The 25,093-nt window shown below is 37.5% G+C and overlaps 3 protein-coding genes across 4 annotated transcripts in view; 2 read left to right on the plus strand and 1 right to left on the minus strand.

The window, feature by feature from the left end:
• The window catches only part of LOC127646498 (disco-interacting protein 2 homolog B-A-like), an 82,487-nt gene extending 71,307 nt beyond the window's left edge, over positions 1 to 11,180 (plus strand). For both annotated transcript variants that reach the window (XM_052130204.1, XM_052130205.1), the window contains 7 exons: positions 1,251 to 1,421; positions 1,531 to 1,592; positions 1,819 to 1,876; positions 1,972 to 2,046; positions 2,140 to 2,314; positions 3,090 to 3,213; positions 3,596 to 11,180. In XM_052130204.1, the coding sequence (XP_051986164.1) occupies positions 1,251 to 1,421; positions 1,531 to 1,592; positions 1,819 to 1,876; positions 1,972 to 2,046; positions 2,140 to 2,314; positions 3,090 to 3,213; positions 3,596 to 3,848 (918 nt within the window). In that variant the 3' untranslated portion in view covers positions 3,849 to 11,180. The remainder of the gene's footprint in view (positions 1 to 1,250; positions 1,422 to 1,530; positions 1,593 to 1,818; positions 1,877 to 1,971; positions 2,047 to 2,139; positions 2,315 to 3,089; positions 3,214 to 3,595) is intronic.
• A 649-nt stretch (positions 11,181 to 11,829) lies between these two features.
• On the plus strand, positions 11,830 to 17,607 carry LOC127646561 (cyclic AMP-dependent transcription factor ATF-1-like). Its single transcript, XM_052130315.1, has 8 exons — positions 11,830 to 11,990; positions 13,328 to 13,431; positions 13,588 to 13,707; positions 13,805 to 13,902; positions 15,348 to 15,481; positions 15,840 to 16,010; positions 16,133 to 16,280; positions 16,669 to 17,607. The coding sequence occupies exons 2-8, from the start codon at positions 13,333 to 13,335 to the stop codon at positions 16,811 to 16,813; spliced, it is 915 nt and encodes a 304-aa protein (XP_051986275.1). The 5' UTR covers positions 11,830 to 11,990; positions 13,328 to 13,332; the 3' UTR covers positions 16,814 to 17,607.
• Positions 17,608 to 17,760: 153 nt separating this feature from the next.
• LOC127646562 (putative methyltransferase-like protein 7A) lies at positions 17,761 to 23,261 on the minus strand. Its single transcript, XM_052130316.1, has 3 exons — positions 22,700 to 23,261; positions 20,994 to 21,079; positions 17,761 to 18,928 (listed from the first exon to the last, which is right to left on the minus strand). Exons 1-3 carry the CDS (start codon positions 23,192 to 23,194, stop codon positions 18,781 to 18,783), a joined length of 729 nt encoding a protein of 242 aa, XP_051986276.1. The 5' UTR covers positions 23,195 to 23,261; the 3' UTR covers positions 17,761 to 18,780.
• Positions 23,262 to 25,093: the final 1,832 nt, after the last annotated feature.

Raw genomic sequence — 25,093 nt, forward strand, 5'->3', positions numbered from 1 at the left:
TCTTTATAACAGAAGATACAATACAACAATCCTTTACCTTTTCATTGTGGTAGGTTATATACAGCTTCCTTTGCTCGTCAAGTGCAAGGTCGATCCGAGATTTTCCAAAGGTTTTCAGTGTAATTTGACACTGGATGTGAGCTGACGACTTTTCATGCTTGGTTAAAGCTGCGGGCAGGTTGTTCAAATCACAATATCCTGCTTAAGTCCAAACAGTCTGACTGGTTGAAAAAAGCAGGCAGGGATAGCAGTACAGCCGCTGATTGTTAGCACAGCCACATAGCCAATCTTTTCTTACATACCAATCAGTTTGAAATGATCGGATAATTTTTGTGCCCTTTTGCTGTACTAGTCAATCTAAGGCTGGCGTAGACCTCCCTCTTGCAATTAACTCATATTTGGAATTAAAATCGAGCTTGGAAAAAATTCTTAATTCCGTGATTACGGCCGGTGCTGTCATTTTGATTTTGAATTTGGCGGGATTAGGCATGTACGCTAGCTGTGGTGTAATGACGTTAGCTACACAAATGTCCAGGAATATCTCGATTTTAATTGGTCCATGTCTGATACGTAACGGAGATGATTACGGGCATAACATATTTACGTCAAAAGGCACAGCAGATTTGTGCTTTTTGCCGTACATGTTAAAGAAAACAGGATCGAAGTGCGCATGCGCAACATGGGTTTTCCGCGTGTCGTCTGCAATGAATGGACCGTAAAAGCACTGCTCATTCTACCATTTGTTTTTAGTTGATTGTGCGTAACTGCTACATTTGTCATCATAACGTCTAAACAATTGGAATAACACACATATTGCATATATAAATCACAAGAATAAAAAGTAAAAATACAAATACAAGTTTATTATTTAATAAATATTTTATTTTTGAATTTTGGCAGGGTAGGCAGTGCCTAGTTTGCCTACCCAGACCGCACGTCAGTGTGTGTAGGTAGGTGGCACGTGTCAAACTGACGTCCAAGCCTTGCCGTTTCAGAGATGCTCTGACGCAGTCATCTGGCCATAACAATTTGGCCCTTGTCAAAGTCAATTAGATCTTTAGCCCTGCCCATTTCTCCTGCATTCAACCATTGACTACGAGAACTGATTGTTCGCTTTCCATCTAATCTACCCAGACCTTCACATGTGATCTTGTTAGGAGATGATCAACGTTATTCACGTCACCTGTGAGTGGTCATAATGTTTTGGCTCATTGGTGTACATGTTTCTCTTCTGTGCTCTTTGTCTGTAGGCGCGGGGTGTGAATCTGGCATGTGTGAGGAGCTGTGTGGTAATTGCTGAGGAGCGTCCACGGTTGGCTCTCACACACTCCTTCTCCAAACTCTTTAAAGACCTTGGACTCTCCATGCGGGCTGTCAGCACCGCTTTTGGGTCGAGAGTTAACCTGGCCATCTGCCTACAGGTAGATAATCTGAGTGATACTGGTGGTCTTTGAGTTCACTGTGCAACAGTGTATCTGTGTTAAATTTACCTTTGTAATAGATGTATTTGTGGCTTTGTGTTTTTCACAGGGTACCACTGGACCAGACCCCTCAACTGTATATGTGGACATGAAGTCCCTTCGGCATGACAGGTTAGATAAAGACAAACACATGTATATGCTCACACATACAAAACTAATATGGTTTTAATTGTTAAAGTTGAAGTGTGTGATTTTTTTTTTTTTTTTTTTCAGATGTTAAATACTTTACTATTCCGATCCCGGTTTAAAGTATAAAGACAATTATAATTAAGCTATTAGTAGGTTGACGAAATGTGACGCTTTCAGAAACACTGATGATGGTGTGTCTGTCTTGCAGGGTGAGGTTAGTAGAGCGAGGAGCACCACAGTCTCTTCCTCTCATGGAGTCTGGAACAGTAAGCACATTTCAACTGATGACTTGATCTAGTATAATTGTAAATCATAGTGACTCTGAAAATATGTTTTTTATGCTTTTCTCTCCCTCTGTTAGATTCTTCCAGGTGTGAGGGTGATTATTGTCAATCCAGAAACTAGAGGACCATTAGGAGACTCTCATCTGGGAGAGGTGTGCTTTTTTGTTAAAAAATTATTCCATGAATGGATTAGAATGTTTTTCAAGCAATATGCTCTATTAAAACACTGGTTCTCATTTTCCCAGATTTGGGTAAACAGTCCCCACAATGCAACAGGATACTATACTATATATGGAGAGGAAAATCTGCAGGCCAACCACTTCAACACTAAGCTGAGCTTTGGAGATCCACAAACACTCTGGGCCAAAACTGGATACCTGGGTTTTGTCAAGAGAACTGAACTCACAGACTCCAGTGGAGGTGAGAGAGAAAAGGGTGATTAATAAAGATGTAAAAAAAGAAATAAATAAGTGAATAAGGATATATATACCTAACTGAGCACTTTATAAAGAACACTATGGTCCTGATAAAGTTCCCGACGTGGTCTTCTGCTGTTGTAGCTCATCCGCCTAAAGGTTCTACATCTTGTGCATTATAATATGTTATTCTGTTCACTACAATTGTACAGAATGACTGTAGCCTTTATCTGAGTTACTGTTGCCTTTCTTTTAACTCGAACCAGTCTGGCCATTCTCCGCTGACCTCTCTCATCAACTATGCGTTTCCGTCTGCAGAAGTGCCGCTCACTGGGTGTTTTTGGTTTTTGGCACCATTCTGAGGAAACTCTAGGGATAGTTTTGCTTGAAAATCCCAGGAGATCAGCAGTTACAGAAATAATCAAACCACCCATCTGGCACCAACAATCCTGCCATGGTCAAAATCACTGAGATACATTTTTTTCCCCATTCTGATGGTTGATGTGATCATTTACTGAAGCTCCTGACCCATATCTGCATGATTATATGCACTGCACTTCTGCCACACAATTAGCTGATTAGATGATCACAATGAAGTAGTTGTACAGCTGTTCTAATAAAGTGCTCTGTGAATGTAGATACATTAAATGTTAGATAAAGACCCAATAGAACTATTATCTATTTTATGACACATTAAATGCATGTTCTAATAGGTTTTTTGTTATGGAAAATAAAATAGATGTGGATTTAATCTCTCTCCATGTAACACTCTTTTTTAGATCGCCATGATGCTTTGTTTGTTGTGGGCTCTCTGGATGAAACTTTAGAACTGAGAGGTCTACGATATCATCCCATTGACATCGAGACCAGTGTATTGCGTGCCCACCGCAGCATTGGCGAGAGGTAAAATCTGTGTGTGTGTGTGTCAGCCAACTGGAAAACTGTTGGAAAAAGGTTTAAAGGGATATTTCATAAAAAATTTACATTCTGCCCTCATTTACTCACCCTTGTGTTGTTCCAAACCCATATGACTTTCTTTCTTTCGTGGTACACGTAAGGAGATTAAGCAGAATGACACATTCAGGCACCATTGACGTTCATTGCATCTTTATCACATACAATTAAAGTGAATGGTGTCTGAGGCCATCATTCTGCCTAACATCTCCTTTTGTGTTCCAAGAAAGAAAGTCATACGAGTTTGGAACAACAATTGTAAATTTAAACACAATTTAATTTTACAGTCATAATACCAATCACCCCTCACTTGCTTTTTCTTCCTGTGTAGTGCTGTGTTCACCTGGACAAATCTGCTGGTGGTGGTGGCTGAACTCTGTGGATCAGAGCAGGATGCATTAGACCTGGTTCCTCTAGTAACCAATGTTGTATTAGAGGAGCATCATCTAATTGTGGGTGTGGTGGTTATTGTTGACCCTGGGGTCATCCCTATCAACTCAAGAGGAGAGAAGCAGCGAATGCACTTGAGAGACTCCTTCCTGGCAGATCAGTTGGACCCCATATACGTAGCATACAACATGTGAGACGTGTTATAGGCAAGCCATTGGCCTCCCAGAGAGATGCTATGGAGCCTGGCCTCAGAGTCTGCTACTTTAAGGTGCACAGGGTTTGGGTTGTTAAATGATTTGGAAAGACATGGCAATTTTTCTTCAGGGGCAAGATGCTAACCGAATGTGTTTGATGACTGTTTTGGAGGAGGCTATCTTAATGCTATCATAAGGTGTTTTTTTTCACCAACAGGCCAATTGGTTCTTATTGTAGAACCATTCTGTACCAATCTGCTGACCATGCTGAGAAATCTTGGGTAGGGAACGGTTTGTAGTCATACTGTACGGAACCATGCTGAAGTGGAAATGCCACTGGAACCGCTACTCACAGTGTTCAGAACTGTTTGGCCCGATGGTGGAAAAGACACCTTATAGAATTTCCTTATTTTTGCTAACTTCCTATATTCCAACCCATTTTTCCCCAAAATGCCACATACTGTACTGTCTGTACAACTCTTGGTCAATATTTAAATTTATTTGAATCACTTATGTCATAGCTAGAGATAAACCAATTGACCGATATATTTAAACCAGTATCCACACTTCTTTATATTTTGTGTCTTTTTATTGGCACTATTTGGCAGGTCTCTAAAATGGCATTACACTACTGTGGAACAATAGTCAATGTTCACAGGTAATTTAACCTACTTATTTAATGTACTGTTTGCAAAAAAATGCTGAACTTTTTAAATAACACCCAGTCTTATTATTGAAGTCCAATAATTATTTAGTTAGATAATTGTCAAAAGGCAAAATTAAAAAATTACATATTTAAAAACGTATTCTGAAATAATATTATCCTACACTTAAACATAAAAAAATAACCTGTATCGGTGGTTTAAAAAAATGCTGGTCAATCTTTAGTCATAGCTGCTTGTTCTTTTGAAACACTGTCCTATCCACCTGTTTCCTGTACGTGAAAGTATTCCAAGCCTGTTTTTGGTCTCCAGCGATTTCTCTTACATCGGCGTATGGTCTTAGCAGATAATGTTAACATATTAACTTTGAAAAAAAAAAATAATAATAATTAAATATGAAAAAAATATTTAGGCCCATACAATGCAAGTGAATGGGGTCAAAAGATTTGAAGCTTCACAAAGCACATAAAGGCAGCATAAAATTAATCCATCAGACTCCAGTGGTTTAATCCATGTCTTCTGAAGTGATCCAATCAATTTAGGATGAGAATGAGATGTAAATCAATTTTGACTATAGATCTTGACATCCACAGTCTCCTTCGTGATTTCAAGCTTGATTACACTTCCTAGCGCCATCTAGTGCATGCATCAAGCTCAGTCAGTTCCAGCTCTGTGCATGCGTCAAGCACTAGGAAGGGTAATTGAGCTTGAAATCATGATCGTGCATAGAACTGCAAAAGCAAATGAGTTCTATATTGGTCTGTTCTCACCCAAAATCAATTGGATCGCTTCAGAAGACATGTATTAAACCACTGAAGTATATGGATTACCTTTGTGCAGCATTTATGTGCTTTTTGGAGCTTGAAAGTGTTCAGTGCCCATTCAGTGGCATTGTATGGACCTACAGAGGTGAGATATTCTTATAAAATCTTAATTTGAGTACTGCATAAGAAAAGTCATTCACATTTGGGATGACATGAGGGTGAGTAAATGATGAGAGAATTTTAATTTTTGGCTGAACTAATCCTATAACATGGTTGTTGTTCTCTGCCTGGAATGCACATAATAGTAGTTTTTACATTGCCTCTAATGGAGACCGGAACTAGAAAACAGTCCAGTGGCAATCAGAATCATCATGGCAGCACTCAGTGGCTAGTCAGTAAAATGCTTGATTTTAGCTCTATCTGTAGTACTTTTAAAAAGAAAATAGCTTAAAGCCTCAGTTTGGACGTTTTTAATAATTATGAATATATCCACAAAACTGATGTGCAACTGACCACCTTTATATATATATATATATATATATATATATATATATATATATATATATATATATGGTACTGTGTGTTATAGGGCTGTTTTGAATCATAGGGGTATCATTACTCCCCTGTGGTCATTTGTCATTTACCAGATGCTTTTTTATCTAAAGCAGTTTACAGTACACTTAATACAGAGACAGTTGCGTTAAGTGCCTTTCTCAAGGGCAGTATGGTGATAGGACATCTCTGTAATGCTGTAGTTGATATAATGCTCTTACCCTGGTTAAAACCATCAACCTTTAGGGCTGTATACCCAGATATTTAAGATATGATGCTACCACCACACCTTAGAAAGGACTGCTTAATTCCCTGGTGGGCTCAACCCACCATTTATCCAGATTATGCCACAGAGACTGCAGTGGCCCCTATGGTAGCTGTTCTAAATGTGAATGAAAATCTTGAATATCCCATAAACTGTCATCCTAATAAAATAGATTTTGCTTAGTGTGCCCTGTCAGCTCTGGAACATTTTAGTGTGATAAATCGTACAACTGAGCAGGGACTAAAAACTGTTCAAGGAACAAAAACGAATGGCATTTTTAGCAGAACGTAACCGAAAACCGAAACAGACTGATTTTCAATTGTTCTGGAGTGAAAACTTTGTTTTTAAATGCTGGTAACCGGTTATAACTGGTTCATTTTGTTCTGATCATTTTTTCATTAAACTAAAGACCAAAGGGTCCGTACATTTCTGTAACTACACCACTTCATGTTGTCTGGAAAATTGAAATATGTGCTTTGATCTTGAAGGAAACTGCTGCATCACACATTTCTTTGCCTAATTGCCCTTTGTATATGTCGCATTCTCTGAAAGAATACCATTCAACTTCTATTTATAATTACTACATAGCTAATCCAGATACAAGGAAAACATTATTAGAATTATTAAAAGTACATTTCTTAGTTGTTCACTGAATTATTGTCTGCTATGATGCATTAATACAGATTTGATGCTGGTTTTGACACAGAAGCAGATCTATAATTAAAATGATACTTAACTGTTAATTAACTGCATTTCTAGCCGATAAATCCACCACACAGGAAAACAATTAATTGCTTATTTTAGCTTATTTTGTCGAAGCAAGTGGCTTAATTTGGGCTTGTTTTTCCAGACCAGGTTCCTTTTTTTCTCTTGCGAGATCTGACAACACTGCAATTGGTATTTCACCAACCCCTTAGCGCAGAGTACTGTCATTTAAAAAAAATAAAAACGTTAATAATTGTTCTTTTATTTTGTTCTAACTGGTGGGAAAGGAGGTTGTGGAGCTTCTGAACCGGAATGAAAAAATACGGTTTTTGCTCAGAAGGAACTGAAATTAAAAACATTTCCTTTTTAGTCCCTGCCACTGGGGCTTTAAAAAAACAAACAGATAATGAGCTATTTCTGTTATGAGCTTACATCCTGCATTCTGTAAATTTTTTATATTTCAAAATGATTTATATTTTGTTTTGTAAGAGGAAAATACCCACACAATAACTCACCAAATACTCACAAAAAGCGTTTTATCTTTCTTTTGTTTTACCAAAAGTATATTAGGCAAGCTGTTATTAGGAATGTCCACTACCAGCCTTTATTTGAATTATATTGTTTTAGGGTTAAATTATAGAGCCTCAATCATTGAATTTCAGACAACATTTTAAATGATTCATATCAAATAGAAGATATTTAAACAATTAGGAGATATTTAAACCATAAGTTATTGAAAGGCTTCATGAATCGGATATGGACAAGTTTATTTTATACTCAAATTTAATACAAAAATAAAAGGGATTTTAAAAAAAAAACATCTACAATACAGCATGATGCTACAAAAGCCATAACTCACAATGCTCAACAAAGGACTAAAACAAATATTTAGGTTAAAACAAATCAACAACCTTGTTTCCAACAACCCTTTACCCTCAACCCAAGTTCAGCATGAGGATAAACATCCATAATATTTGTAATGATCCTTTATGCACTTTATTAGATATATGCTGATATATTCAGTAACATGAATTAGTAATATCTGTCAAGCAGAAGGGCATGTTTAGTCTGTTATGTCATGTTTACTTGCATCCATTGCTAGGTAATATATGACTAACATGTACAAATGAAAAATGTAGGCATGTAAAAAGCACATTTCTGGGACACATATTGCTGTAATGCCCAGTCTAACCTCTACTTCTTTGTCCTCAGCTTACCCCTCCACGTATAGAGTTTGAACAGTAAGCAACACTACACTGTAAACCCTAATAAGTTCTCCAAAATGTTGAGGCTTTCAGTTACATAAATATCGTTTAAGTTAATAAAAGTTTCAGATTTTGATTTTGTACTACATATGCATGTTAATTGGCTTCAACTTGAAATATTGAGTAAACTGACTCCTACATTTTGATGGCAATTTAAATTGAACTCTTTGGCTGAACTTAAATACTTCAAGTAGAGAGAACCTGTAGAGAGGACTAGCTAATACAATGAATGCTAATATGCTGAATGCATGCCAATTGGAAATACTCTGCTTTGATTAGCATAGCAATTATTCAATGAGTATAGCTATATACTATAGTACAATCTTAAATTGTATATTGTACCTGTCCTCAACCTAAGCTCAAGAACATAACTCAAACAATATAAAAGTGGTTTGCAGAAAAAAAAAAAAAACAAAGACGCACACACACAACATGTGTGTTTCTCTCTTAAACTGTCGTCCCGGACCCTCCTTATCTCTCTCCCTCTGATTAGTGTCATCATGGCCCGGCCACGCCCTCCTCCTCTTCACACTCCTCCACCTCCAGATTCAGGTCAGGGAAACCTCCGGCCTGACCTACTCCCCTCCTCCCTTCCTAGAGGGGAGGTGTTGCCCTTTTGGCCGTCCTTCATCCAGCCTGCCTTCCCCACCTCCTGGGATACTAAGAGAGAGATGAGGGGAGGGAGAGTGGAGAGAGAATGAGCAAGTGGGGAGACAGAACAAGGGAGAGAGAGAGTGAAAAGTGGCTCGCCAGTCCCCGGACACACTGTCGCCTGGTCCTCGGCCAGCTGGGCAGTGGCCCTCCGCGATGCCGGGCGATGGCACTGGACATCGCCTCCTGGCAGACATCATCGGCTCATCCACCTCCTGGCAGCCGGCAGCGAGTTCCTGCACCACTGGCAGTGGCTCCTCCACTCCAGGTGGATGGCAGAAACTTCTCCGTCTCCTGGCGAACGGCAGTGGGTTCCTCCACCTCCTGGCGAACCACTCCAGTACCACCGTATCTGACCTCCTCGGCGTCGCGACCCTCCAACAGTGCAGAGGTTTCACCGACAGTGCATCTCCCCTCCCTCTGTTGTTTTGGCACCAATGTAACGAATTTCACAGCATGGGCAAGGAGGCGGGAATCAATGAAATGTACCGCTGTATGTGTGCATTTCATTGATTCCCGCCTCCTTGCCCATGCTGTGAAATTCGTTGTGTGTCTCTCTCTAACTGGTGCCACCGGCTCATCTTTATCTCTCTCCTGGCTGATTAGGTGACTCAGCACCAGCCAAAAACCCTCACACCCCGGCCACGCCCTCCTCCTCCTCATCACATCAGGTTACTTAAAAGGTGTCAGTTTTGTGTACTCAAAAGATAATGTTCAAAATACTCATCAAGGTTAATTTATTTGAACTAATTTGTATTATTTAAGTTTTCCCAATTCAAAACAATAAATTATTTTGAGCATTAGGATTTACAGTGTAATGTACACTTAGTATGGATTATTTTTGTGATGTTTCTAGAACTATCACCAACTGCAAACCAAATTACAAACCAAGCCTAACCAAACAGAAAAAAAAACGGAGGTATCGCTCTATTTTTCCTCTCATCTAAAGGTGCTTTTAAACATCAGGACAACCATTTAAACCTCTAAATGGTCAAAAAAATATTTAAAAATTAAAAGAAGAAAGAAAGAAAATAGATTCAGGCATCTGTACAATAAAAAAAAAATGTTAACTGTAAAATAACAAGGCTTTGTGTACTAGCAATCCCCCCATGAACACCCAACTGTACAAATGCATAGACTTTATATGCTTTGCAAAAGGATCTTCAAAGGACAGTTGCTGTCTCCTGTACTATAGACATTTTTACCAGGAATAATTCTGACTTGTATACCATAAATTATTGTAAATAACTGCTTTTGTACAGATGAGAAATTCTACTGTACTGTACGTTAGTTGCTTTATTCTGTCAGATTTTTTTATTAATATGAATATTAATTTCTGTCACTGATCCCTTCGTAGCTGTGCTGGGGTTTAAAGTTTAAGACCAATTGTAAATAGCTTGTTTTGTTTCTGTTTGTTCTTTTTGGTTTAAAAAAATTTAATGGGTTGAAATCTGTGTGAAGATCGATCTGTCAAGCATTTCTATTTAGAATTATGGTATGTGAAGTCATTATGATGTAAGCAAGAGACTATTTTCAAAGTCCAAAGAGACTATTTTCATGTTAGCCAAACCTCATTAACTAAAAGGGGTTTTGTACGTGCGTGTGTTTATGTTAAGAGTTTACGGTGACAAGCGGGTGCATTGATAGTTCAGTTACTGTATATTTACTGACAACCGGTTTATGACCATGAGAACACAGTTGAAAGGTCGCTTCAGATACACTGTCTTATATTTATTCTTTCATTCTTACTCTCAGTAAGATATCAGAGTTGAGTTCATATGAAAGCACAAGCGAATGAATGAGCTTTTACATGGGACATTCAGGGAAACAGTGCTTTCCAGGAGAGAGGATAGTCATATTTAAATATTCACTTAAAAGTTTGTAATGCTTTTTGTTCTTTTAAGAAACAATTAAGTTGTCATTTACAGGTGATAACTGAGTCTTGTTAACAATATTATGGAAAAGACAGGAAATAAAATACATAATTGGTTCAGTTTATTAAAATTCTGAGATGCCATCTAAGTGCTGGAACTATAAGAAAATGTTTCACACACTATGCAACCAGCTGCAGTCACATTCCAAATGGCATTTGGGGGACACACAAGCTCAGCCACAATGATGGAAAAGATAACAATTGATTTGCTTGCAAAGTAGTACAGTATAAAATGGAAACATGTAACAGGAACCTGACTTTATTGTTTAGACAGTTCATATTGCTCTTGTGTTACAAAAACCTTTTATAGTTTTGTTTAATTCTCATAATATTAATAATAGCAGTATGGCCATTATGTATATCCAAGAAACTGATACTTCACAGTTTTAGTCATTCGTTGATGTAAATGAAAGTAATGATTATGCAAGCAAGCATTTCTGTTGGTTCACATTTCTTTTCTTTGTACATTGATCACTGCTACTGTTTTGTACTTAAGTGAAAATCAAGAAAAAATAATAAAATGCTTTTATTTTGCATCACTGATAAGGTTTTTTGTTTTGTTATCTATCTATCTGTCTGTCTATCTATCTATCTATCTATCTATCTATCCCATTTTACAGGTAAAAACATCTCTCTAAAGTAGTAGTGTATTCTGACGAATACTTTAAAGTCTTTAAAAGCCTGAAATGGGTAAACGTTTATCACTGTCTGCTGCATTTGATGTCGCAGCCAAGGAACTTTTCTTTTTTTTTACAGATCATAAAAGTCCTTAAACAGTATAAAGGATACACAATGAAATAAATTATTTAGCTTTGGGATTTTTATTAAAATTGCTTCGGAATTGCAAGAGGTATTGAGAGTGTCAAGATAACATTTTAAATCAAGTTCTTTCATAAATTATATTTAAAAACAAAAATGTGCTTAGCACTAATTTATGTATTGAAAACCTTAAAAATACATAGGTTTATCAAAACAAATAACAGACCAATTAAACATCTCTATAATATAATGTAATATACATGCACGCACAAAAATAATAACATTTTGTTGAGTCTCAGAAGAGATGAGGGACAAATTCGCCATTTGTTTCATTCATGTCCCTAGTCCCCTTTGCGTGTCAGTCAAATTGGCCAATCACAAGGCGTATAGAAGGATTGCGTAACACGTCCTTCTAGAGGGCGGCGCTTATCGCGGCCTTAACCTGAAGCTAGATTTTCCCCCCAATGGAAACCGCCCTGTTTTATTTGAAGCATTATTAATTAATTTACTTTTCAGATTACATCTCGAATACTGGCGTTACATAGATTACGTCGCTGTTTCCAGGAGTCGTTTTAACGGGTTAAAGGTAAGGCTTTGGATTTGTGTTTTGTTCGCTGAAGTCATGGCGCCCGTCCGTTCGGTTGTAGTGCTCGTCTTACGGGAAGGTGTTTTAATGGCTCCCCGTATCGCTGACGTCTGTTGACGCGGGCTGTTGCGTGCCAGTGACTAGCTTGAAAGTTTCTGCAGAGCGGGACTTCAAGTCGCCCACGGGCTTCAAAACACACTGCAGCGGTCGAAATGAATGCAGCGGGGCAGGTTTATTTAGAGACGGGCTTTTGACCAGGAACTCTCGGGGGGAGAAGACTTTTGAGACTCAGGCATTCACAAAATATTCACAACATCACCAGTAACTCTCTAACATAGCATTTATGCTAGAGCTAATATTTAGTAGAAACAAGACAGCTTATAAAACCCGCCTTAATCTTTTATATTTTTACAGCTATTTATTTCAACAATACGAGCTGTATTTTATTTAGCTGTTGTAGCCATATATTGTTTTGCTGTTAATACGTAATGTTTACCGCCAATATCATTTAAAATGACGCGTCAAATGGTTAATACTTCTCGCGCGGTTATTTTGGCTTAATAAAAAAAATATAGAAGAAAAATAGCTTGATATCGCTCAATTTTTGGGAGAATGTAAGTGGGCGTTTTAGCATCCGGTTCTGCTTGAAGTGCAGTTTTAACGAGAACACAACACAGAGCAGCTTTATCTAGTACATTAGTACTGCTCTAGTACATTAATTTACTACAGGAAGCCATTGAGTTGGTTTTCATGTTAGGCACCACACTATATCAATGTGTGTGTGTGTGTGTGTGTGTGTGTGTGTGTGAGAGAGAGATTTGTATTTGGATCTAACGGTGCACGAGGAGAAACAATAGTGCACAGTATTGTGCACTATTGCACAACAGTGTGAAGAAAGCAACCCACAAGGGCAGTGTGTGTTGTGGAGCTGAAGGTTTTGTGTGGGCTGACTCAAGGCTGGAGTCAAATAGAAACACTAAATCATGGCTCTTTTAGCTTGTACTGACCACAAAAATCCGTTAACACACTGACAGGCCTCCCCATCCACACTTATAATTGAACAGATGAATACCTTTTTGTGTTCCTCAAAATGTGTGTATGTATGTTTGTTTTCAATCTGTAACACCATACACCAAACAGTAATATTTGCTCAAAACACTAAAGCCATTTAACAAATATAAAAGTCAATATCAGTGAATTTGTGATCTAGAAATTGCTTTGTAAAAATACATATAGTGTTTAAAAACAAAATCGAATTCTTATCTAGTAATAACAAACAACTGTCATTGATAGCATTGCATCTACATTATGTATTGACCAAGTATGTCTGTTTGCAGTGGCAATGGAGGAGGTTCAGCAGAATAACAGTAATGGCTCTGAGTCGCAAACTGTTACCATGCCTACAACTATTACTGCCTCTCAAATATCACAGATAGCACAGGTACTGTTACTGTATGTACATGTGTGTACGCATCTTTTTGTGGTATACGTGCTGCTTGCAACAGCATGCTTCAGTGAAGTTTGTTTAATTTTGTAATGTTATTTAGTCTTTCTATTAAGTATTTGTTTAAATGAACATCATATATGTTGTGGAAAGATGTCTCTGGGTGGGTCTCCGGTGACTGTGGTTCAGCTACCCAGTGGTCAGTTCCAAGTGCAAGGTGTGATTCAGTCAGCCCAGTCATCAGTTATCCAGTCTCCGCCAGCACAAACACAGGTAACACAAACTTCATATTCTTAAGCTTCCTGTTCTGTGTTTTCACCCTAGTACAGAATCAACATGTTTTCCCTCCACTTTAACAATTCCCTATTAGGGTCAAGGATCCGACAGCGATGATTCTCAGGACTCATCTGACAGTGGAGCCTCTAACCAGAAGTCAAGAGAGATCTTGGCTCGGCGCCCATCCTACAGGTATAGAGCCTGGGCCGTCGCTTAATGCATTGGGGCAAGATTTTTATGGGCGGGCCCAGTGCCTCGACCCCGCTTGCTCCCAAATTTCATAATTCCTTAACTTGAGCCAAAAGAAAAAAATATTAATAAGGTTGAAAACTAATGGAAACGTGGCATCGCAAACAGTTTAGGGTCACTGATTTGTTTACATCATTTGCTACGAAGGAAGTTGGCCACTGTTGTGCTCTATTGGTCTGATTCCACTTTTCATGGTAACAGTGACTTCTCTTCTCTGGATCCTGCTTGGAAATTGGCGAGTGCTTTAATCCTTGCCCTAAAATTTCATCAATGATGAGTTTAATATATGTACAAATAATTTGTATAGGTTACATTTTACTCTTAAAGCATTTCAATATGTTAGCATGTGAAAGTGTAATATCTCACACACCACTATTGCACTGTGTTCGGCTGTTTGAAAATACACATTGACTTAACATATTGACTTCAGCTCTCATAATCGGATATTTTGCCTATTCTGCTGCAAAAAAAACCAACAGTTTTGAGCTTAAAGGAATAGTTCACCCAAAAATGAAATTTCTCTCATCATTTACTCACCCTCATGCCATCCCAGGTGTGTATGACTTTCTTCTGCTGAACACAAAAGAAGATTTTTAGAACAGTATCTCAGCTCTGGAGGTCCATACAATGCAAGCCAGAAATTTGAAGGTTCAAAAAGCACATAAAGGCAGCATAAAAGTTATCCATATGACTCCAGGGGTTAAATCTATATCTTCAGAAGCAATATCATAGGTGTGAGTGAAAAAATATCCTTTTTTTTACTATAAATGTCCACTTTTAATCTCTTCTCTCCTAAGAGGAGCTCTTTTGTCTTTGGTGATTTGCATTCTTCGTGTATATTGCCACCTACTTGACTTTAAATTGATCTGTTTCTCACCCACACCTATCATTTCACTTCTGAAGATATAAATTAAACCACTTGAGTCATATGGATTACTTGTATGCTGCCTTTGTTCTGTTTGGAGCTTCAAAGTTTTTGGCACCTTTCAATTGCATTGTATGGACCTACAGAGCTGAGATATTCTTTATTTGTGTTCAGTAGAAGAAAGTCTTACACACCTGGGATGCCATGAGGGTGAGTAAATGATGAGAGAGTTGCCTTTTTTAATTATTTAAATGCAACTACAATTATTGAATCATTGTTATTTGAAGGCCTTTCTCAGCAAATATATACATATGCAAATACTTCAATTAAAAGTCGGCATATTATCTAATTAATTCAATTACAATTTGTAATCACTTGACTGCCCTAGTTTTTATATTATTGCTAAAAATCTATTTCAGTCGATTTTGAACTTTTTTTTAAGTTATTTCAAAATCCAGGCACAGAGCAAAGTGTTTGGAATGTGAGTGCAACATTAAAACTTTCTGTTCCTTTTATGTCTCAGGAAGATTTTAAATGATCTTTCAGCTGAGGAAGTGGCAACTCAGAACGAGGGTGAAGAGGAAAGTTCCACCTCCTGTGCCTTAACAAGTGTCTCGGTCCCTACCCCAATCTACCAGACAAGCACTGGCCAATATAGTAAGCCAAGCTAAAACACTATATTATCATAATGTGTGTTGGGAGGTAATGAAAAATAATTTCTTCTTGAGGCAATAATGTGGTAACTTCCTTGACTTACCACATATTATGCAAATGTTTGCATAATCTTACAGCGTTTAGTGAAACAAATGAGCCAAAACACCATGCAATTTGTTGTTTATTTACCCAAACACTATTGCCTGCTTTTAAATAATATAATGACTATAATCTTAATCTCATTTTTGTATTTAATGTATCAACTAGAGCACAAGTAAAATATTAACAGTAACAAAAGCACAGAAAAAAAGGTTTATCTTTATGCTTGATTTGTAATATACTGTTTGCTGCTTCTTTGCAGTTACGATTTCATCCAATGGATCTCTGCAGCTTGCTGGTTCAGAGGGGATGCAAGGCCTGCAGACTCTCACCATGTCCAACTCAAACCCAAATCAGCCAACTATACTACAGTATGCTCAGACTGCAGATGGACAACAGATTTTGCTACCCAGCAACCAGGTCGTGCTCCAAGGTAAGCACACTCCCAAATATCTAACCCCCAAAAAATAAATAAGATAATGCAAGTGACCATGATGTCATATTGTTGGTTGGTTGACATATGGGACACGCTCTGACTGTGATACTGTGTTGTAGGTGCTGGGGGAGAAATGCAAGCTTATCAGATCCGGTCCTCTTCCTCGTCGCTGCCTCAGACTGTTGTCATGACATCACCTGTCATTAGCTCTCATGGCAAAAGCGATGACCCACAAATGAAGAGAGAGATACGCTTAGCAAAGAACAGGTGGATGTGGTTGTATAAAGGAGAATTCGATTATTTAGTGAGATTATTTACCTGGGTACATTTAAAGGGATAGTACACCCTAAAAGGAAAATCTGTCATCATTTACTCAACCTCTTATTGTTCCAAACCCACATTAATTACTTTTTCCATGGAACACAAAAGATGTCAGGAAGAATGACAGCTTGTTACTATTCATTTATATTGCATCTTTTTTCCATACAATAAAAGTGAATGAAAGCAAGGCTGTTATTCTGCCTGTTTCATGGAAGAAAAACATATGGGTTTGGAACTACATAAAGGTGAGTGAATGATTGCAGAATTTGCATTTTTGAGTGAACTATCACTATAATATCATTATTTGTTTACTAATCTGAGTTTCTGTGTGTAGGGAGGCAGCCCGAGAGTGTCGTCGGAAGAAAAAGGAGTATGTGAAATGTTTGGAGAACCGTGTGGCTGTGCTGGAGAATCAGAACAAAACTCTTATCGAGGAGCTCAAGACATTAAAGGACCTGTACTGTGTTAAAACTGGCTAATGGGACAAACCTCCAATCATGCTAATGGAACTTTACTGGCAGGCTTGTCTGCCTCCATGCTCATACAAACACAGGGACTTTTTGGCATGGGGAATGCATTTAATCCTCCTCCTGTCTGGCTTGTTTTTATACAACATATTTTTAACTAACGATTGACCAGAAACAACAAAAATGCTTTTCAGAATAGATGGACAGAGAGAACTTTTCCATTACATCTTTTTATTGCAGTCAACTGATGTTTAAATATATATATATATGTATGTATGTATGGATCTTGTGCAAGCATTGGCACGTCTACACTGGGAGTTCTTGCTTTAGTCTTGACCCATTTGGTTTCCATGGGAATTTTGAATGTTAATTTTATTTAAGCGCTAGCTGAAAGATGTGTTTTTGTTCAGAGTAGAAATATTGACAGACAATTTTTACACATTATCTCAAGATGCGCTTGAACTGTTTGTATGAAAATTGTAACGCAAATGTGTTATTCATGAAGTCATGCAGCTGTGTTTTTTGCTATTGTCCCCTTTTAGAAAGCTCTGGTATTCCTATTCCCATTCCACATTTTATTTTACTGAGTTTTAGTGCAACATTTTCTACAGAGACTGAACAGAATTCAAGGTGAGGACTTTATGTGAGCTTTTACTAAATCTGTGGGTGATATAAGACAATGGTAAGTACATTTTAGACTCAATAAGCCTTATTCTGAATTGATAGACTAATCACTTAGAAATTCAATTGTGTCCTTTTTAGTCCACGACTTATTTCTAAATGGTCTTTTAAGCCATATTCACATTTTGGTTTAGACTGTTGTTGGTTTTAGCTAATAGGCCCAAGACAGGCTGTTACAAGACAATCAAATCAGGGAGTGTACCTGCACTTGAAAATGTAGGTGACATTAATAAATAATGAATGAAAAAAAGTCACTTGATTTTTGGTAAAGTGAATCTAAATAAATATTTTTCCAGCCTCAAGTGCTTTTTCTATTATTCTATTCAAATATATAATTTATAAATAATACATTTACTTCTCTCTTTCAGTTTATAAAATGGTGGATCCATACTTGGCAATATATGGGAAAACTATATATGTTTCAGTTGAATGAACGAAGACAGTCAGAATGTCACTAACATGCATGTTGAAAAAGTCTCTAAATGTTTAATAAACAAATAGATAACTCTACATCATTTGAACAATAGGGTGTAATTTGTATTTCAAAAGGAATGAGGGGCTAAACTAAGGATATTATTTAACATGGTAGTAGAAAAATCTTACAATTTATTAATCATTCAAAAAAAACATTATAGAGCACATTTAGCCAAATCCATGGTATTAAAACATGGAATAAGTATTAAGTTTATGCTTCATAACGTTCACTTAAAGCACAATGTAATCCACTTTATGTTTGTCTTGTTCAAGCACCTCTAAAAGACGGTTAGGCTGTTTATACCTCCTATCCACTAGATGGCAATATAGATCTTTTATGCGTTCACAATCTCACAAAACCTGGCTTGATTCCAGATCACAAGAACTACATATATAATATAATAAATGCAGTTTCCTTCCATACAAACTATATTTTGTGGTGCAGTTTCCTTTAAATTACTTCAATGCTGTGCAGAGTAAACAATAATATATCTTTCCATTTCACAGATTGCATTGCATCTTTAAATGCCTCTGTTCTATCCAGTTGAAAGTGTTTCATTAAAATTTTATTTTTAATTTTTTGTACTTTGTGTTATCTTGGTAGTAATGTGTTTGACAAACAAGTTACACAGTCAACAAGATACATTAACACAAATGATGCAATGCAGGATTGGTATTCTTTGTTTGCACATTAAACAAAGATGCAATTTTACTGTTTAATACAAAGTGCTCTTATACACATTTTAAATTTGAAAATAACACATGCTTGAGATAACCATTAGAAGAGTTTTCTCAAATTTTTTTTTAAACAAAATTCATATTCATTATTTGATGGCATAACCAACAACGTGTGGTCTAATTATGAAAATAAGAGGGGCTTGGATATGTCGTAGCTGCAGATCAGAGAAGCCAGCTGCTTCAAGGTGCTTCCAAGTAGTACGAGTTGTCTCGCATCCATCTCCAAAATAGTACCTGACAAACATACATAAATATAAATGCGAAATTATAAGCCTTTCTTATTTTAGTCCATAGACTTTATGCAGGATTAACGTGAGGGCTTTACTGAGGACATTACTCCATTCTCAATGGCTTGATACCAGCAGACTATCCTTGTCATGTTAAATGTAGGAATTCTGGCTAAGGCAAAAGTAACTTTTTCAGTGTTAAAAAAATACTCCTACCCCAGCCTAATATGCAGAGACAACTTTAAGTAAGCCATTTGTAGGTTATTTTTCTTGAAAACCTTAAACACTGTGTCTCTGTGGCACTATAAAAATTCCTCGGTTTTTGAGTGACCTGTCCGGCACGACAAAATTTGCTCATACAATGGCACGAGTTGGGGGCGGGACTATCTGTTTAATCAAAAGCACACAGGGCCTGTATTTAAATGGGTGCTTGAAAACTGTTTATTTTTGTATTTGCATTCAGTAGTGCAGAAATTACAATCAGCTTTAAGGCAGAGAATATGTTGATTTTCTTTTTTGTGAGGGGTGGGGGATTTCAAATGTACAAAAGCTGCCATTTCAATTAGTTACTTAAAATTATAGATTTCTGTATATTTTTGATATCCACTGCATTGAAAGCAGTGGACTTTTATCCATTTATTTAATCTAGCTTGAGGTAAAGAATTATAGAGTTCCTGAGTTGGGTTCCAGAAGCAAAAATACCATTCATTTTTTCAATTGGGGAATTGATTTTGAACAATAACTCATACGTATTTGAAGACAGACCTACTGTGAGCAAAGAGGTTGTTAATTGATGGTAGGTGCTTCTATTGAAATGGTCAGTCTTCATTATTTCTGGTAAAGAACTATGTTATCCATGGTCCATGATCCATGAAAGGGAAATGATCCACCAATCAGATGATTGCGGCAAACAAAATTAACAAAAGCGACCATCCAATCTCATGACCTGGGTGTCTAAGCCATTGGTTCGTGGTTCATGGTTTAGAAATATTTTATGAAGTATTTCATAAGTAAAAAAGTATATATATATATATATACACGTTTATATGAAAAAATACTTCCGGAACCCAGACGGCTGAAAAGGTGGGCAGGCATGGTTGCGCTCAATTAAGGATGCACTAGGTAAATTTGTGTTTATGTTGTGCTGACACCTACAAGCATAGACCAGAGTATCATGCAAAAACAGCAGCTCAGCTACCAATTCATTTTAAAACCAGGGCCTTCCCCCAAGGGGACCCTTCAAGGTTAGAAAAACAAAGCGTAAAACAGTGGTACAATGCAAAAGACATTTTTAATGGACAAGATGCTTCAGTATGCTAAATTAACTGTACATTTCTTCATCAGCTCTAGCACTAAGCGCGTGGCCTGATTTTTCTAACTGTCAGAACACTGAATATGCAGTAAGCACATGCCCCTGGAATTATTTGCACTAATTAGTGGGTCTACAAAGTGGCACACTCACAGTTGAGCCACTGATATCATGGAGTAACGAATGTGAAAACAACAACAGCAAATGTGCACATCAAGAGCGTGTTTGTGTGTGTGTGAGGAGGTCAGCATGTATTTGTATAACTCGAGTCTGAAGGAATATAAAAACATCTTTATGGGTCTAAACTCTTGAAGATCAACAGTCCATTATCTCATGGCAGTCTTAGTGTATTTCCGCAATCAAATAAAGTATACTTTGAAAGGCCAGTGTTAGACTGTACACAGACAGTAAGCGTTTGCCGCAAAACCGAAGTATAATTTGGGCTTAAGCTGACCGTTGGTATCTCCTTATTTAAGAGAATATCAGGTAAAAATGCAAGTTGCAGTTCGTCAAGTAATCTCAACATGGCGACGCTCTTGAATGTGTGCCTAGCACCATATGTATAATAAGGTAGCTGTTTCTACATTTCTATAAAAAAAATACTTTTCTACAATTACTATTTCTTTTTGTTTAAATGTTCAGCAAACTGGCAAATAAAATAAAATAAATAAATACTCAGTGCACCTTTTAAGTAACTAAAATGTTGTTGATATATGGAGTAAAACGTAATGGTGATGATATTTATGCTGTGCTTTTATATTACCATAATGGCTGAAGAACATGTTGAAAAAAATAAGTCCAGGTTGAGGGGTCAGAAGCCACATGCTCAATGAAGAAAAATGCTCCACCCTGAAGGAGGAAATAACAAATTTTTAAGCAACATATTTCTCAATCCCAAATTGCCAAGTAGGTATAGCTGCAGGCCAGAGACCTCTAAATGGGGGCAGCATCTCCAAAAGAGGGCGGAGTTAGTCCAGAAGTAGCCGTGGTTACTCACTTCCGCTCATGGTTAAAGGGTTAGTTCAGCCAAAAATGAAAATACTCTCATGATTTACCTTTAAGCCATCCCAGATGTGTTTGATTTTCCTTTAGCAGAACTGAAGTGAACATTTTTATAAGCACATTTCTGCAAATACATGGATGCCATCAGGCTGCTGGCTATTTGATGGTGTAAAAGGCATATTTAGGCAGCATAAAAGTAATCCACAAAACTCCAGTCAATCAATTAATGTCTTCTGTAGAAACAAATCAATAATTACATTTTTTACAAGTTTAAATCATTGCTTCATGCCAGCACTGGATTGCTGTCTGAAATGACTTAACACGTGCTTCCGCCTTCTTGCGTGAACGCGCTATTGCACTTACGTCACGCGACAGCAACGTAATGAGTCAACTGCTGGTAGGAAGCAATGTTTTTTAAGTTAAAGGTGCTGTAAGCAGTTTCAGCCATTCTTCTTCCACGAGATTGAGCCATTCCTTTAGCCATTATCGATAATCCCCTCTTTCCAAAACCCACACTCCAAAGATGCCAAAATGAGCTTTATTGAGAGCAAAAACGGTTGTTAAATACAACAGCTGAAAAATGCCATGTTCATAACAACTGTTATGAACATGGCATAAAAATGCATTATGCCTCAATAATTTGCTGCAACTACAATACTATGAAAACGTGCAAATTATATGACAGCCAGAAAGCGCCATTGTCCGTGGACACATTTTTGTTGGCTGTTTATAGAGCCTAGATTTGTCACCGAGACCGGTGAGAAATCTCATAACACTTATTTAATTTATATCTTTCAGGGAGTAGGAAATTTTTTTGCATATCTATCCATGAAAAAACAGCACCTTTAATTTATTTTTTACACAAACCTTTCAATTTGCTTCAGAAGACACTTGATTGACTGGAGTCATGTGGATAACTTTTATGCTAACTAAATATGTCTTTTGGACCGTCAAACAGTCAGCAGCCTGATGACAACCATTCACTGGCATTGTATAGACAAACTAAGCTGAATGCGCATATAAAAATCTTCACTTTGATTCTGATGAAAAAGGAAAGTCACACACATTTGGGATGGCTTAAATGTAAGTAAATCATGAGAGTATTTTCATTTTTCTGTGCACTAACCCTTTTAGGTTAGGGAAAGGTTAAGGTATGGGGCTCCCTATATATTTAATGGGAGTTTGGAGCTCCAGCCCCTTTATGGAGCTCTGCCTGCAGCTATAGCCTTCTCCAAATTGCGTGTTTGTGTATGGGTTATCTTTTTATTTTCAAAATGGTCTAGAAAATCACTCTTCTTGATTTGGATCTACGATTTATGGTGACATTTACCCCAAACAAACTCAAATGCTGTGCAATGGACTGCATTCCTGTAGTGTTAAGACAATATTTTTGAAACGTAATGATTTCCTGAAGGAAATTCAGCAGAGCGCAGGAACAAATTTGACCCCTGACTGTCATGAACTTACGGGCCTTAGAACTCTCTTCGCCTCTTGCAGAACCTTGGGGGTATCCTTGACAGAGCACAGAACCAGTGTGCACACCACAACATCCACTGAGTTGTCGTCCACGGCCTGTAGATTCTCCCCCGACGCCACTATGAAGCCGTCATATACGAGGTGGTCGTTCTTCGCCATACTTTTCTCCAGGTAGTTTCGAAAATGCATGTTGGGGTCGGTGCATATGATCTTGGAGCCCGTCGGATAGTGCTCGAAGTTCGCCCCGGATCCACAGCCCACCTCCAAGATACGCAGAGGGCCGTTCCGAGGGTTGAATTTAGTCAAGTTTCGAAACAATTCACGTTTCTTTTCGTTCATTTTGCCATTGTACGAGAACGTAACTCTATACACGATAAAAGGAAAGACGCGTTTGTAGAAAGACAAAAGTCCAACCGACTCCGCTACTTGCAGCGGTAGTGTAATGATTTTGAGTAAAAAACAGCACGCGTGCATGAAAAGCGTCATTTTTATCAACAGACCTGCGACACGGACGTTTCATTTGATAGACGAGGGGGAGTAGCTGCGAGAGCCTTGTGAAGTCCCGCCAATCAACATCTGCCACGCAAGTAATAGACTGTGGAAAGTCTTCCTACAGATGGCGTGCCAGGATAAAGAGAGGACACCAATTTCTGCTTTGATATGATCTGATGATTCTTTGGTGATTTTAAGCGAATTGAAACTTAGTTTAACTTCCAGCTAATCTCAGAATATTTCTCTCTTTCGTTTCTTCCGTGTATTAAAGTGTAATATAATAATCATTTAACTTTGAAGTTAGGTGCAATGACTACACGACTGACCATTGAACTGTGAAACACATCTAGCCAATTGAGAAAGGCACTTATCCCTAAAATCCTCCATAGCCACTGAGATTAGGATTCAAGCTTGCTTACTGAGATTAGGTTTACAGTAATATCTTAAGAAGTTGTGAGCTGTTGTAATAGGGGTGACAGGTTGGTTGGCACAAAGTTGATTTCTGGTAATTAGGCTATGTAATAAACGTAACAAAAGTTTAACATTCACCTTCTTGACCTACACTGATTGATTCTGTCAGAGTATTTGCATGTTAAAAATCTATAATATTAAAAAATCGATAATATTGCTCAAGATTTTTTAAAATGTATTAATTTAGTTAATTGTGTTGTATATCAGTTATATTTTGATATAAAGGCTTAAACAAGCTATGCTATCCGACTAACATCATTCACAAAAAGATTTTGAGTGGGGTTGGTTGGCACATTGTTTTTTTGGTTGGTCCGCACATTGTGTAGATATCAATTCATAGCCTTCATACACAATATTTACAAATCTAACACCACTACATACAAATATATAACATAAAATAATGCACAATAATAATAATAACAGTTGTTGTTGATGCTGTTGTTGTTTGGCCTGTTACACACACACATGGTTCAAGACAAGTCAATGAAACATTATATTATATTAATTACATAATTATTACTCATATTAATGATATAAGACAAATATGTGTTAATTGTGTTGTCCTTTTTTTTCAAATGTAATAATTAATTAACTAAAGTAAATATGTACAGGTTGCACTTGTATAACCTTTTAAGATGAGGCCCCATAGCTTATATGATTCACACACAAGTGGTGTTCCAGAACCAAGACAGTTCCCAAACACTGACATGGCTGTTGCTGCATTGCACAGCAAAGCTTCATCCACTTGAGGCTCATCAGAGAGGACTAAAGAAAAAAAGATGCTCAGGTGACCCAGAAGGGGGAGTTGGCGGTAGGCTGAATGTCTAAAGCTGTTGACTTCTTTCACTGCCTAACAGGATTAGAGGAAGATTAACTATTTCCTGCAACACTTTACCACTTAGTACCTGCCTCCTCAATAACACAGCCCCCATCATTATGCTTGAATCAACACCACAACACAAACAATGCCAAAACTATTCCTGCACTGGCCAATGCAATTGAAACATTTTATTTTATCTAAACATAAGAATGTAGTAACTGAACCACCACTATCACATCTTGAAGACCTTAAGCTTCAACATCTGGAGGGGAGGAAACAGATCTCTTTATTCTATACAGCTTTGATGTCATATGATAAAGAGTCCACCATCGATAGGCTAGAGGCATGGAGACTGGATATTCAGGAAGACATACAAAAGGCTGATTGGGAAAAGGCATGTTTTTAAAGCCCCAAAACAATCTATCAGTACTAGAATGAAATTATTACAATACAAATGGTTGATGAACATACATTACCCCGGTTAAGCTAAACCGATGGTCCCTTGATGTGCCAGACAAGTGCATTAAGTGCTTGGAAGGAAAGGGTACTCTGTACCACTGCATATGGGATTGCCCAAAAATAAAGAAATATTGGAAAGAAGT

Source organism: Xyrauchen texanus, chromosome 7 (assembly GCF_025860055.1).
Source record: "Xyrauchen texanus isolate HMW12.3.18 chromosome 7, RBS_HiC_50CHRs, whole genome shotgun sequence".
Classification (NCBI taxonomy): Eukaryota; Metazoa; Chordata; class Actinopteri; order Cypriniformes; family Catostomidae; genus Xyrauchen; species Xyrauchen texanus.